This window comes from Phaethon lepturus, unplaced genomic scaffold (genome assembly GCF_000687285.1).
Source record: "Phaethon lepturus isolate BGI_N335 unplaced genomic scaffold, ASM68728v1 scaffold6238, whole genome shotgun sequence".
NCBI classification, from domain to species: Eukaryota; Metazoa; Chordata; class Aves; order Phaethontiformes; family Phaethontidae; genus Phaethon; species Phaethon lepturus.
The window spans coordinates 39,456-53,730 of record NW_010559616.1 but is presented as its reverse complement, the minus strand read 5'-3'; the positions used below and the strand labels follow the sequence as shown (position 1 = coordinate 53,730).

The window sequence follows — 14,275 nt, the reverse complement described above, 5'->3', positions numbered from 1 at the left end:
AAAAAAGACTTCGGCTCTGTGAGTTACAGATCTGATGAGCCTTTCAGGACCGAAAGTCATGTACCACTTGCTTAGCTTTGTCCCCAGTCAAAGAGGGTCATTATCAAGTACTGGAATCGTATTACTCCTCTGCAGAGTACATAGTGGTCAGTTACTTCTCTCCACAGCTCATCTTCTGTTTTCCACGTGTCCTCCATCTGCATTTTTTCTTTCCTGCTGGAAAAGCAAGATAATCATAAGCGTTAAGAGATGAGGTAACAGCAGTAAAATTGTCCCCATAACAAAGATGGACTGTTTGAAAAGGAATGGCTATAAGCAGTTGTTTGTGTTCAGTTAGAGCTATATGCATGCATTTACTTTAAGCTAGAATTTTGGGGACCGAAGGGGATGAAAATAGCCAGCTGTAGTACAACCCAGTATTGGTCTTCTGGGCCCTCTGGAGACTCAGTCTTGCTTTTTTCTCTTTTAATGGAAGTCTTTACAACTTAGCTGACAGAAGCGGGTACTGAGTGTATCTGTATTGTTACATCTATATTGTTTGTTGGTGAGAGAAAGCAGTCATGAGCCACTCTGTGCCACTTGGCAACAGCAAAGTAGATTAAGACATTATGTGCAATTTTGGGGGACTTCTGAGAAGCTGGCTCATGATCTTGGCTTCAGAGGGAAAAAAACTTGAGTCCAGAAGCCAGCAGTTTTAAACCTGCTGTGTATTGTATACTGTCATGTAAAGGTCCACAGTTTTCTTTGGAAAAATGTCAGAGGCTACCGTCTAGTTAAGTTGCTGCAATGCATCAGTGAGTGAAATAAAAACCAGCTGGCTTCCGTATGGCCAGGCAAAATGAATAAATTAACTCTAGGATCATGGTTGACACGGTTGAAACTTAGTGTTTTTAAAGGCTAAGAAGTGCATGACCTTCAGTAACATCTTTGAACAAAGAGGGGCCTTCCTGTTCATGGACAAATGAGGCTTTTGACATAGCTTATAATTAAAGGCACTGTGGATCAAATCTTGAGTGTGAACACTGAAGCTACTATGCACCGTATCTACTACAGAGCCTCTAAACCAATGACAAATCTCTGGGCACATTGTTTTTTTGTTTTGTTTTGTTTTTCTTAATCTCCTTGATGCACTTCACAGCATGGCATTTCAGTAAGTAAAAGTAAGGGCCAAATCAAATGCAGGTACAACAGCAATTCAGAGGCAGATTTTTCACTTGTACAATGGGACCTGGGCACCACTGGTTGCAGCATTCTGTGATTTATGGAGAGGCAGCATCTTAATAGGATTAGGTCAATACAGTTGGGGTGGAAAGGACTTGCAACTGTGTGCAGGAACTGTGTAAATGCAAACCCAAGGGCTTGAATAGTAAAACAGGAGTTTTTGCCTCTCAAATAGAGTGGCTATAGTTTCTTGAACTATCTTAATCCAGAAGACTCAGGACAGCATCTACCTGTTTGTTCCTGCCCCTGTGCATTCCTGTTTGTTGTTTCCTCTGCAAGATGATGCAGTAAATTACATTATGGAATTGATCCGGATTAAAAGTGACTGACCTGATTGTGTGCTTACAAAAACATCTGTGCTGAATCATGAAGGGGAGGGTACAAGACTGAGTACCCAGTGGTCAGGGAGGGGGTGTATGTGTGGGCTGAGACCCTGACATCAACACCTGCTTCTGCCAGCTTAAAATGTGTGTGCATTTGCAGCCTGAGAGGAACTGGTAAGTGATCTAGGTAACTTACTGCCAAACAGTAATTATTAGCAAATTATGGATAGAGCACAGTTTTAAAAAGGAAATTGAAGTGTGTGCATGGTGAAATGCATGAGCTCTAAATGTCACAACACTTAAGGAATGTTATTTTTAAAAAGAAAGGCAAAAAATATATGCTTTTCTTTACATACCTGCTCATCAGTTCTATCCAAAACACCTTGAGCATTTCTCAAAGTCCAATACAGTACACTTAAGACAAAGAACGACTTCTAATGAAATCCTAGTAGAAATTTTTCTATCTCTGCCACTGATCCTTTGTATGACTTCAATTTAGCCTGCTCTGTAGGGTGAGAAAACAGAGCGAAGCACAGAAGCATGGTAGTGAGGTTAAGTGTGTCTCCTTATTCTTTCTTATGCCAGAACCTGTTTGGGGTGGGCTGTTTAGACCAAAACGCATCAGAATACCTGGGAGTGATCATAGGGCACCAGGGCAGAGGATCAGCTTTCCTTCTTGACTGAGTATTCATTCCACTAGAAGCAACAAGTGTTTCAAAAAGCCACATTCCCTTTTCCAGGACCCATGCCTTAGTCCTCATTCATGCTCTGAAGCCTTTTGGCCAACAGTAAGTACTATGGGGGCATAGGACATCTTGTACAAGCCTCTTGTGGAGACATTTTCTCATCTTGAGGTTTGCCTTGCACTGGGTGTAGTCAGTGAGACTGAAGCAGGAGAAGCTAGTTTGAGAACAACAGCAAAACAATACCTCTTCATTGCATGCACACAAATTTCTTTTCAGCTTTCTCCCTGTGCTAGGCCAGCAGCTGTCCCATGGAAGAACTACACAGTTTGGGCACCCCTGGTTAGCCAGGGGTAATGGCAGTAAATCCCACGGGACTGGTGGTGTGATGGGTGGGACTGTCTTATACCATAAAAATACCTGTCTGCGGGACAGCTTTCCCTCTGCAAATCTCCCCAGTTTTGAAAATTATTTGGGGGGAAGGTTGAATGCCAAAGACAATTCAAATTGGTCCTGTGGGATTTCATCTCTGCAGCACTGCCTAAGAAGGGTTTTGCCACACTTACTTCCAGTGGTGTGGGTCTGTAGTAAGCCATAAATGTGTTGTGACTTGTGTATTGTAGTGGTCCTTGAAGGAGTGTGGGTGAGCACATGAAAATCCTTTTTTTTCTCTCTTTGTAGTATGGGTGGTATTTTGTCATATGGTTAGCATGAACTAAGCATTTATAATAAATGCATTCCAGTTGAAAAATGGCTTTAGAAAAGGTCTCGTAGCGTAAATACATGCTGCAACTGAACTTGCAGCTTTCCTTGCTCTTCAGACAGTGTTTTCAGTCAAGCACAATGATATCATGCTTTTAAGCAGCTGTACTTTGGGACTTACAGTCCTAGGAAACAAAAGCAGAAACTTAAAGCATGTGATTTTTCTGCAAAGTTCAGTGTAAATTTTCTGCAAAGATCAGTATAAAGTTGTAGTAACTATTTCAAAGCAATCATGGCAGAGTGGTCTTATTAAGCAGAAACAGTTACCTGTATGATGCAGACAGTGGCTGAATTTTGTTATGACCTCCCAACACATCAAACACATGCATTCTCCTGCATGCTGAAGAAACAGAGTTGTCCACCCCTTCTAGCAGGAGCTGACAGGTGGACTTATTCAAGGTTTGTCTTGACTGTGCAGTCAGCTCTAGTCATCTCAAGTATTTGTCTCTATCTCAAGTCTTGTAGCATGCACATACAAGCACACAGAGTCCACTAAGTACAGTCCGTACCTCAAGAGTATTGTGATGTTGGCTGCCCCAAAAGACAAGTCTAGATGAAGCCATGACTTGCTCAGCCACTATCACAGGAATTGTACAGGGCAGTTCTGTTCAAAACCTGCTAGAACTTTGTCTTTTCCACAGTGTGCCTAGAAAGGACAGGTGATGATTTTGCTGCATTTCACTGGAAAATGAGTCATTGCGCATGCCCTCCAAAGGTATAGTGTAGACACCTACTAAAGACACTCTCACAGTGGGACCAATCTTACTGGAGTTGCCCTGAAGCTAGGGGGCTTTTAAGAATGTAATGAACTACTTAATGAGCCACTGCAGAGAGTTATTTTCCAAGGAAATTCATGACATGCTCGTCTGTACAAAGAAGACTGGCCACTTGTGACTGTTGTTGTTGTGTCTGGAGATGTGGCTTGTGAGAGGCTCCCTGAGTTGGGCTTTAGGATGCAAAGGATGGTGGTACAGAAAGCAAAACTTCTCCATAGCAATGGCATTACTTCAAGTTCTGGTGAGAAATGAACTTGGAGTGCTGTGAATTTGTTAAGAAAGAAAGGTCAAGGTGGAGATGTGTGAAAGGATGGGGGAATTCTTCTCACATTTCAGGGTAAGGTTTGCAAGCTCCTTTAATTGCCTGAGACTTGTATACTGGGTCAGACCAAAGTCCTGTTCAGCTGTGTCCCCTAAGTTCTAGTCCAGCAGTGGCCTGTAATGGAGGCATGTAAAACAATGCAGGGATGGGGCAAGTACATAGTAACGTTTCTTCAATGTAATGTCCTGTTCTTCAGTAGCTTGCAACTCAGACTTTTCTCAGCTACTGCTGGGATCTTGGTGTTTGGTAAGCTTTTATTTTCTTTAATGAATTCTTCTAAGCCTTTCTCAAACCTGCATTAACTTTCAGTATCTTCAGCACTACATAGTCAAAATGGAGAAATTCTGTAGATATTAAGTTGTGTGTGCTGTAGATCCTTTGGTTTGTTTTAAACTGATCTTTTCACTGGAAGTCCTCTATTCCTGAATGATGAGGCACAGTGAGCAATCATCCCCTGTTCCCATTCTTCATTCCACTTGTAATTTCACAGATCTCTGTCATAACAGGTCCCATTGAAAGAACTGTAGGCTATTGTTCTTCTTTCAGAAGCCGTTCTTATCTTGAGTCATACTTGTGGCTTTTTTTCTGTACTTGTGTTCCTTCAGAGATGGAGGACACAAAATCGCATGTAGTACTTGAGAACTGGGATTACACTGTGGATTTATACTGATGTTGATCAGTTTTATCACTGTAATTCTAAGATCTCCCTTTCTGAGTGGTAGTAGCTAGTTCAGAGCCATCAAAGGGTACCTGAAGGTAGAACTGTCTTCTCCCTATGTAGTTTACTTTGCAGCAGTGAATTTTGTCTGGCACTTTATAACAGTGTGTCAGCATGAGGCCTTTCACTAATCCTTTGCAATTGGCTTTTGACTTTTCACTGTTCTGAACCAATTAGTATAATCAGAAAACTCTTCCTCATCCACTCTGTCCCTGAATCACCTCTGAATACAGGGAACAGCACAAATCTGTGTAGGGCTTGATGAGGAATATGGGGAGCTGAACAAGCACATCTACTGTTATGCATGAACCTAGGACTTTCTACCTCATCTTGTTGCTGAAGTGGTAGTGTAGCTATGTAGCTTTGGTATGTATTTCTTTAAGTATGTCTTGAAGTGGGGATTTTGAGCTGCTTTTCTTTCAGCTCTAATGATGTTTTTTGATGTATCCAAACCTTAAGGACTGTTTAGTAGAAATCCTCAGAGATTATAGAGATCCTCCCTAAATTTACAACTGACTTTGGAGCAGGCACTAACTGTGCACTCAGAAAAGTTAGCTGGGTCTTAAATGCACTGTGGATCAGTGGAACAGTGCCCATTTACACCAGATGGCACTGACCAGGTCTCATCACCCTCTGGCAAATTAACTAGAACATACGAAAGCCTCCAGACTTTGCTTCTAGAAGTTACCCCAGGAAAGATGTGAAAATGAAAAGCTGCAGCCTAAAAAATGTGTGCTAAATGCAAGGGCTTTGGCTATTCCTCTGTGTGTCACAATGCTGTAACTGCAGCATGCTTTCAAATGCTGCAACGTGTAGCTGCTAATGTGAAATCTTAGGAAATTATTTTAATCTTCATTCCCTTGAAAGAAGGATTGTGTCCAAATGTTTCCTGTGCAATATAATCCAGATATGTGAATACAAGGGAAAAAGAACCCTACAAATCAAAACCCAGGCCCACTGGGTACATGTAGAGCAACTGGAAACAAGGAGTTGTTTTCAGTGCTTAGAGCAAATAGTTTCCTTTGCTTTCCACTTCTGGAAACCTGTCAGTCTTTCTCTTGTGATGATGGTGAGTGTCAGCCGTTTCATGAAAGCTTGTTGTTTTAAAATATACCCTTGGTTTAGATAAAATTTATTAAGACCTGATGGGAGGACTCGAGTGATGAAGATGATGTACATTGCAGCAGGAGTTTTCCATATCTGAGCTGGTATCTGTGGAGTCCCACTGAAAGCTTCTGTCTGCCAACTGGTCCTTTCCTCCCTTGTGTAGACTTTGCATCCCCTTCTTAGGGCTGGCTTGCGGGATTTCAGGTCTGTCCACATGCTGTCCTGTAGGCTGTGCTTGTTTTGTGACCTGGAATGCAAGCCATCCTTCGCACAGCAAGTGTACGTGCGTGCATTTAGCGTTTTATTGGGATGGTTCTGATTATGGCATCTGCATACCTAACCGGTGAGGAAGCAAAGGGGGATCCCCATTGCATTGTGGGGCTCTGAAGCCCAGGGTATTTTAAGCTCAAGGTTGCACAGAAAGCCAGCTCTGTCTTCCCCATCAAGCACTTTGCTGTGTAAACAGTCCTTACTACTCTTCTTTACAAGAATGTATAAAAAGGTTTAATGTCTTTGTTTGTGCCTTGCAGTGACTTCTAGTTTCCTTTTCTCTTTTCCTGCAGAGACAAATTTCTTTCAATTCCTCCTTGCATGATTTGTCAGAAACTGTGGAAGCTTTGAGAGCGAGCCTTGGGAAGCTTGTTAAAGAGGTAAGGAGCGCCTTCGTGTCAGGAGAACACATCACTGTTGTTGTCTTGGCCTGCATTTGAGTACAAGAAGCCTTGGTGCAACTCAGAAGTCAACCCCCTGGCTTGTTTCGAAACTTGCCCCCATCCTACAGCTGTTCTTCCTGTGTCAGTACAGGCATCACACTTTTGAACCTTTTGGCACTTCAAGTTACAAACACGGTAGGAGTTTATCAGACGTGTGGCTAAAGATTGGGTCCTCATGGGAGGAGCAGGAATTAAGATGCTTTCTGTGGGGTTTGCCTTCTCAGCAGTGGCACAACTGTTGGGCTTGCAATACGTCTGCTGCTTAACAGTGCCTTGCAAGCTGCATGTGGAGGTTTGCCTCCTTTCTAGTGTTTTTCACTCAGATTCCAACCGTGTCAGGGTTGTTATTTGGTTGTATCTACTGGTCTCTGGGTGTGGTGATGGTATGGCATGTGGAAGAGATGTTGTGGCTGTTCTAATCTAAATTAGTATCTATAGGCTGCTGTTTGCTCTTTGTCTAACTAGCTTTTTGGGGCAGATGGTCTTTGGGGGGCATTCAGTGTGATGGCATCAAAACACTGGCTGAGAGGCTCTGGCAAAACATAAATAGTGATTAGTAGAGGCAAAGTGACATTACAGAGACTGCAAGTATTTGTTTTTGCAGGTGAAATGATGGATTAAGAAAAAAACCCTGCACGCCTAGCACGAGTCAGAAGTCCAGAACTGGCAGGGAGTGTTGAGCCAGAGACTTACCTTAGTTGCTTTTTGGCTGGCTCTGACTTTGAAGTGCTGCTACTAGGCAAAAACACCCTCTTCCTGAAGCAGAAATCACAACCATCTAAACTAAACAATGCCACCTCCTCGCCTTCGCTAGTCTTTCCGTCTTTGCATCTGAGCAAGAGAGCTCAGAGCCGTGAACGGCAGTAACCTCTGCAAGCACGCACAAGAGCAGGTCACTTCAGGTTAGCGTGTGCTCCACTCCTACGGAGGGGTGGCTGCCGGGAGCCAGTGCCATGCCAGCCAACAATTCCTGGCATGCATCCCTCCCCAAGTCCCACAACCTGCCACCGGGTCCCATTTACAGTGAAATTAAGATGATTCCAGGATCAGCTTCAGTTAACACTGCGGCAGAACTCTTGCTGCTAGCAGGGAGGCTGCCTTCAGAGTTTGATTACGGCTGTTTCCCGTTACGTCACCTAAGCTTGCCTTTCTTGTCTGGGATAAAAATAATTGAAACCATGTGATACTCAGTTTGCTGATGTGGCCGAAAACGTCCTGGGGTAATGTGCCTTTTGCTTGGCAGCTGGTTTGGGTAGGACTACCTTTTATGCTGCCCTATTGCTTTGCAAACAAAAGCAGCTTTTTCCTTTGCGTACAGCATGAGCTGCTCCAGATGGCTTGACCGAAAGTTACTTCTCATTGTCTGACAGGCCGATTTCTGTGTGAAAAGGAGGGACTTGCTCCCTTGTTTCGAAAGGCAGCAGCTTGAGGGGGTGGAGAGAACCATTGTTTGTGCCATGTCTACGAGCCTTTCTAGCAAAGAATTTTAATTAGAGAATGGTCTGAACAAAATACTTGTCTCTGAGTATGGGGATTGATAGGATCTGTGTCCCTGGGCTCTTTAAGTCAACCTAGAAGGGCAGATTAAACACCGAGACCAAGGACAACTATTAAGAAACAGAGAGCCAGGTCTGATGTCTGGGAGAAGAAATGGCTCAGTAACCCTTCACACATGAGGTACTTGCTTCCAGTGGTGTGAACAGAGCAGGTCTGCACGCCAATTGTAAAGTTGCTGGTGCCAAAGATGAAACAAAGCTCCTTGCTCAAACTGTTAATTATGTATAAAAATGTATTTGCTAATGTAATCCCTCTGCGAGATGGTTAACACCTCATATGTTAATGGGAATTAGCTGCACTTCTTATTTCTGTATGGTTGCTCATGTTGGGGAGTTTATGGTACTTTAGCTACAGCAGCTGAGTTTTTGCTGAGGAATAATCAGCTGTTTTACCTAAGGTACCAAAGTCCCTTTGAATTGGACACTCAAAACTGTTACACCTGAAATGCAGCCTTGACCTTTTTGATGAGGAATCGTCAAATCCAAAAATCCACATCAGCATATGTAACCAACAAAAGCTATTGCGTGACATCTTTTTCATTCATGTCTCACGATGCTAGTGTCGTGTCTGTCACCCTGAACCTGTGGAGCCAGATTGAGTGGCACCAGGATGCAGACAAAAGCAGTAGTGAGGAAATGAAGGTACACTTGAAGCAATCACTCTGGACACACGTACTGAATCCCCATGCTTTTGCCGTTCTCACAGCTGTCTTCCATCATATCAATGTCATGTGTTTTCAGGCGGCTAAAAATAGAGACTCCTTGTGTATGTGACACATAATAGCTAATAGCTGTTGTTTAGCACTAAGAATTTTTGTCCAGATGTTGGCACATCTAAAGCACAGTGCTACAGATGAACACAAAGGGTCAGGTTTTCCTCCCAGTGTAAGGCCAGAGACTCTGGGTGTGCTTTTGCTTGCGTGAATTTGGCTTGAATTGTTCCAGCACACTCTTGCTTTCTGCATTGTTGCTGGTTGGCTTTGCCAGCCATCCTTGACTTTGATTATCTGCATTTTATTTTAAAAAAAGGTGACAAAAACAATACACAATGAGCAAAACTGGCAGATGGTCTTTGACTTGGTTACTGTCTCTGAAAACAGGGCAGTTGGGCCACAGCATCTAAAGTTGTTTCTGAGATGCAGCTGATGAGCAGTTACAAAGAGGTGTCTCAGCAGATCTGTGTGCCCTTATTAGTGCATGTTGCTGTTCTGGGAAGCACAGCAAGAACATCCAAGTTAATGTCACCTGATAGTTCAGTAGCAGTCAAGAAATCGGATCAAATGCTAGAAAAGATTTAAAAAGGGATAGAGAACCAGCTGTAAGATGGAACTGGAAGAAGTTCAGAGAAGGGCAGTTAGGACATTCAGAAGTGGAATGACTTCCACACAACTAACAAGGGAGTAGGCTGGGACTTGTCAGCTTGGAAAAAGAGATGAGTTTGGGATGTGACAGAGGCCTATATAGCTAAGTATCCCAGAAAAAAGAGATAGGGATTGAATATTCACTGTCTCTTCCAGTGAAAAAAAAACATGGCATCAAATGGAGCTAACCATACCAACTTAGGGAGAGGGGAGAGGAAGTTCTTTTCCGTGATGTGTTGGATATTAAATACTTGTGGATGTTCAAAAATCTAGAAGTTTACCGTGGAAGAAATTCATTGAGGGTTAGGAAATAAAAGTACCCTGAGCTGAAAATAAATGGAAGCTGGAAGGTTACTTGTGGAAGTGTCCTACATTCTTGCCCTTGCCTTATATGTTCCTAACATCTACTTACTGTCACAATCACAGAGGTTACTGAAATAAACAGCCCTGTAGTCTGTATAGGCACACCTCTGCTGATGTTCTTGCATCTCTAGCCGGGGAGTCTGAGAGAAATGCTCCAGTGTATTGTGAAACCACTGCTCATGGAGGTGCATTACTTTTTCCGTTGTGATGAGCTTGGCGATGCCTCTGAGTATGGTGACACTGATGCAGCGCGTGTCTCAGGCTGAGCTGCTGGTGCTTTTAGTTCATGACATACTGCAGGTAGATGCTTATGCCAGACAAATGACTCTGGAGGTAATAATCATTGTGGCCAGTTGTGAGTTGTCACCTTGAGCCTGATGTCAGGCCGGCTGGGCAGGAAAAGGCTCCTTGCTGAGGCTGACTGAATGCACAGCTCATGGTGTGATCAGGCTCCAGGCTGCAGCTGGGTTTGTTTTCAAGGGTTTTCTGGGAATGCTGTTGATAACAGGGTAGGGAGGTGCTGGGGCAGGGACAAGTGATACCAATCTAGGAGGTCAAACTGGCTGCCTGATGTAAATCAGTGGAGGCTTGCTGACCTTGGTGGAATTGTGCCAGGTGACACTGCTGGGGCCTGCAGCTTATCCAACCTGTGTCCCATGAGCTGCACTCACTTTATGTTGTTCCTTACTCCCTCTTCTGATTTATGTACCCCACCCGGCATGAGGGGGCTCACTGGAATGTGAGCCATTGTGCAACCGGGAGGAGAAGAGGCTTCCACGTGAGAAGGCAGGGAGGGCCAGAACCACCCACAGCACTGGAGGAGAAAACTTGAGAGTAAAGAGCTTGGCAAGGGCATGTTCTTTGTCCATGTACAGAATAGACTTCCCTCTACATTCTCCCACTCGGGCGGGGGAAAATGTGCTTTCCCTGGTCTTTACTGTTAATATTGTGTTCAAGTGGATTCTCATCTGTTCAAAAACAGATGTGTGATTTGAAGGAGAGTGGCAAGATCTTCCTCTTCACTAATCCTGTCCAATCCCTGCTTCTACTCTCTTCTCCCACCTCACCTTCCAGTTGCTGAGCATGAAGAGCTGGAGCGACATGAGGCAGGAAGTGATGTTCCTGACCAACGTGAATGCCTCAAACTCCTCTACAGAGATCTACCAGGCTGTGTCACGCATTGTGTGTGGCCATCCCGAAGGTGGAGGGCTCAAAATCAAATCCCTCAACTGGTATGAGGATAACAATTACAAAGCACTGTTTGGAGGCAACAACACTGAAGACGATGTAACTAACTTCTATGATAACTCCACAAGTGAGTGTAACCCTCGCATGGCCTAGGATTCCATCTACTTCATGGTTGTCATTGCTAGTATTTCCCAAACTTCCACAGATGAAAGCAGGCAGTCCTGAGGGACAGCATATGTTCTGCTGTTTCAGAAAGGCACGTGCATGCTGCCTCCTGCATATGCCCTTAAGGCTGTCGAGGATATCAACATGCAAGGGATTCCCAAGGACCTTGTGTAGAGTCTGCAGAAGGCTGTGCAGTGGACCTCCTTTGGGGGAGAGGGAGCAAGTCATGTGCAGCCTTTGGAAATCTGGCCTTTTCTGGACAAATTTTGCTTGTGCCATGCAGCAGGGTTGTGGGAGCGGTGCAGAACTAGCAGTGTGGCTCTTAATTCTGGAGGTTTCCTGCGTGCTCCATGTTTCCTGGGCAGACCATGGAAATTTGGACTGGAAGGGGCTTTTTGTGGAGCTTTGCAGTAGAGGAGAGTTTTGGTTGTCTAATGAATGGTGTGCTTTCAGCTGTGAGTGTCCTTAAAGCCCACACAAGTGGGGCATATGCCCTCTGCAGTTGTCACTCTGCTGTTCAGCCACTTACCTTTGTCCTCTCCTCCTCAGCACCCTACTGCAATGAGCTGATGAAGAACCTGGAATCCAGCCCACTTTCTAGGATCATCTGGAGGGCTTTGAAACCCTTGCTGATTGGGAAGATCTTGTACACTCCCGACACACCAGCCATAAGGAAGGTCATGACTGAGGTAACCATAGCCCTATCCTCTGATACACAGAATGAGGTACGTCCTCTGGCTGTGCAGCTTAGCTGCTCTGTGTTAAATTGGGCCCAAACACAAACCTAGAAAGGATTGCCTGCAAAGTGTAGCCTCCCTAGTCTCTCGCCCCCCACGTACTTGCTGTTGAAGGCCCAAGGAAAAAAGACCATGCTAAACTCTTCTTTTCCTAGACTTTGGCTGGAATCTTTCCTGGTGGTGCCTTTTGATTATCCATAGGCTTTGCATCTCTCATGTGGGATATGGGAGTGGGGAAGACCTTGATAAGCCTTCAGGTGTCCTTCCTCTCCTCCACTGCAGGCTGGTCAGCAGACCCTTAATCATTTCTGATTGTGGTTTACCTAATGTGCTGTCTAATTCCTCAAGCTCTCTCAGCAAAACTCTTCCAGCATATGGGGAGGGGCTGCCTTTGTATGCCTTTCCTCTCCAAGGCAGAGTCATTTTCCACCAAGCCTTGAAAGGCCATGCTTAGACACAGGCATCCACACTCCCTGTTGTTGTTTTCCTTCCAAGTGCACTTGATTTTCCCTGCTGTGGTCCTTGCAGAATCTGAGCTGCTGTTTGAATATAAGCAACATGCAGTATTTCACTTGACAAGTCAATGCATCCTCTCAGCCCACAGTGGATCTCTGCCAGCTTTTGGAAATAACCTTCCTCTCCTCTTTGCCGACAGGTGAACAGGACGTTCCAGGAGCTGGGTGTGTTTCGTGACCTCGGGGGGATGTGGGAGGAGATAAGCCCGAAGATTTGGACGTTTATGGAAAGTAGTCAGGAAATGGATCTCGTTCGGGTCAGTATGCTGTCCTTGCTAGAACCACTACTGTCATCTTCTGCAATAAGTGATGAAATATTTTTTTTTAGATGGTGCTTCAGTGCTGAGCTGGGTAGATAAATAGTACGGATGAGACAGCTTCTTGAAACATGTGATTGTACCAATCTTGCATTATGCTTGTCATTCCTTCATGCGACAACCTGCTCCAAACAGGAGCAGTGAGTGTTTAACATGTGTTTCTAATCAGCCTCTGTGGGAAAATGGGCTGTTTCTTCCACAGTGTTGCCCTAATGCAGAATGAATGTCTGGCTTGGGGTATTTTTGTAAACAAGGGACCTGTGGGGTTGGTTACAGGTTCAGCTCCCTGTGCTGTGCATTTCTCCACAGTAGTGCTGTCATGACAGCAGCAAAGCAAGCAGTCATATATCTAGATCAGATCCTGGAAGGTGCCAGGTGACCTCGGGCCCCATTGGGTACAACAGGAATTGAATGGTTATCATGCTAGAGCTGAACCTAGATGCCTGTCAGTAATCTGGCACAACTCTTGTAAAAACTTCATTTGGACTTGCGTGGTATGCTTAATTTAGTAATACTTGGGTGCTCATAGGAGAAGAGCAAACATCACTATGGCTGATCGTTTCATAATACGCCATGCATACTAGATGATGAAGAAGGGGCTGGGAGTCTTGTTTGGATTTGACATGCTTTCTGCTAGCTTGTTGGCTCCCTGGAGCATTGTGCCAGGTGTTAGACCTGCATTACTGGGGCATGATCTGCTTAAGTGGCTTAGTTCACTATTACTTCCCTCAGGTGCAACTCGGAGCGGTGGATCTTTGCACCTTGTGCTGATGTCTTTGGAAGCACAGTGATGTAAAACTGGGATCGCTCAACAGAGTAGAGTAGCTTTTCCTCCTCTCTGCAAGGAGCCTGGTTGCGTGTCACAGTGCAGCTGTTACACAGAGACCTCCGCAGGTCTTTTATGCTTTGAAGTTCATTCCTTGTTTACCCCAATGTAATGCTGTGCTGAATAGTCTCTGACCTGCCCTGCTGCACTTCCCCATCAATATTACATACTAGAGGGTCAAAGACATCATTTTCATCACTCCTGTGCCTTTCTTGGCTTTATGAAAGTTAATTCTCTAGATGTTCGCATCAGGGAGGTGAGAATCAGTGCCGCCAACTGTAAATTGAATGGTTTGCTGCAGCGAGTGCAGACAGAAAGTCAAGGTTTGAATATTAGTTTGCAGTCATGTCCTTTGAAAAGTGAATGTTGCTGGGGGTTTTTTGTTTGTTTTTTTTGTTTTGGTTTGGGTTTTTTGGGTTTTGTTTTTAAATGTGCCAAGAGCTTTTCTGGTTTTGTATTTTATGCTGCTTGTTTAACCCTGCTGGCTCTGGTACTTAGTTACCCATTTGTGGCTGCTTTCAAGGGGAAGGTCAGTCCTTTGCTGTTTGTTAGCCTCTGAGGCTGCCACTGGGTTACCGGTCATCACCTCCCGGCTTTCTGGGTTGTGCAATCTGTTTGGCAT

The 14,275-nt window shown here is 44.5% G+C and overlaps 1 protein-coding gene across 1 annotated transcript in view; it reads left to right on the top strand.

Moving 5' to 3' along the window:
- The window catches only part of ABCA1 (ATP-binding cassette, sub-family A (ABC1), member 1), an 80,303-nt gene that overhangs the window by 37,911 nt on the left and 28,117 nt on the right, over window positions 1-14,275 (top strand). Inside the window, exons 7-10 of the mRNA XM_010293404.1 lie at window positions 6,476-6,562; window positions 10,980-11,220; window positions 11,808-11,947; window positions 12,651-12,767. Coding sequence (XP_010291706.1) covers window positions 6,476-6,562; window positions 10,980-11,220; window positions 11,808-11,947; window positions 12,651-12,767 — 585 coding nt within the window. The remainder of the gene's footprint in view (window positions 1-6,475; window positions 6,563-10,979; window positions 11,221-11,807; window positions 11,948-12,650; window positions 12,768-14,275) is intronic.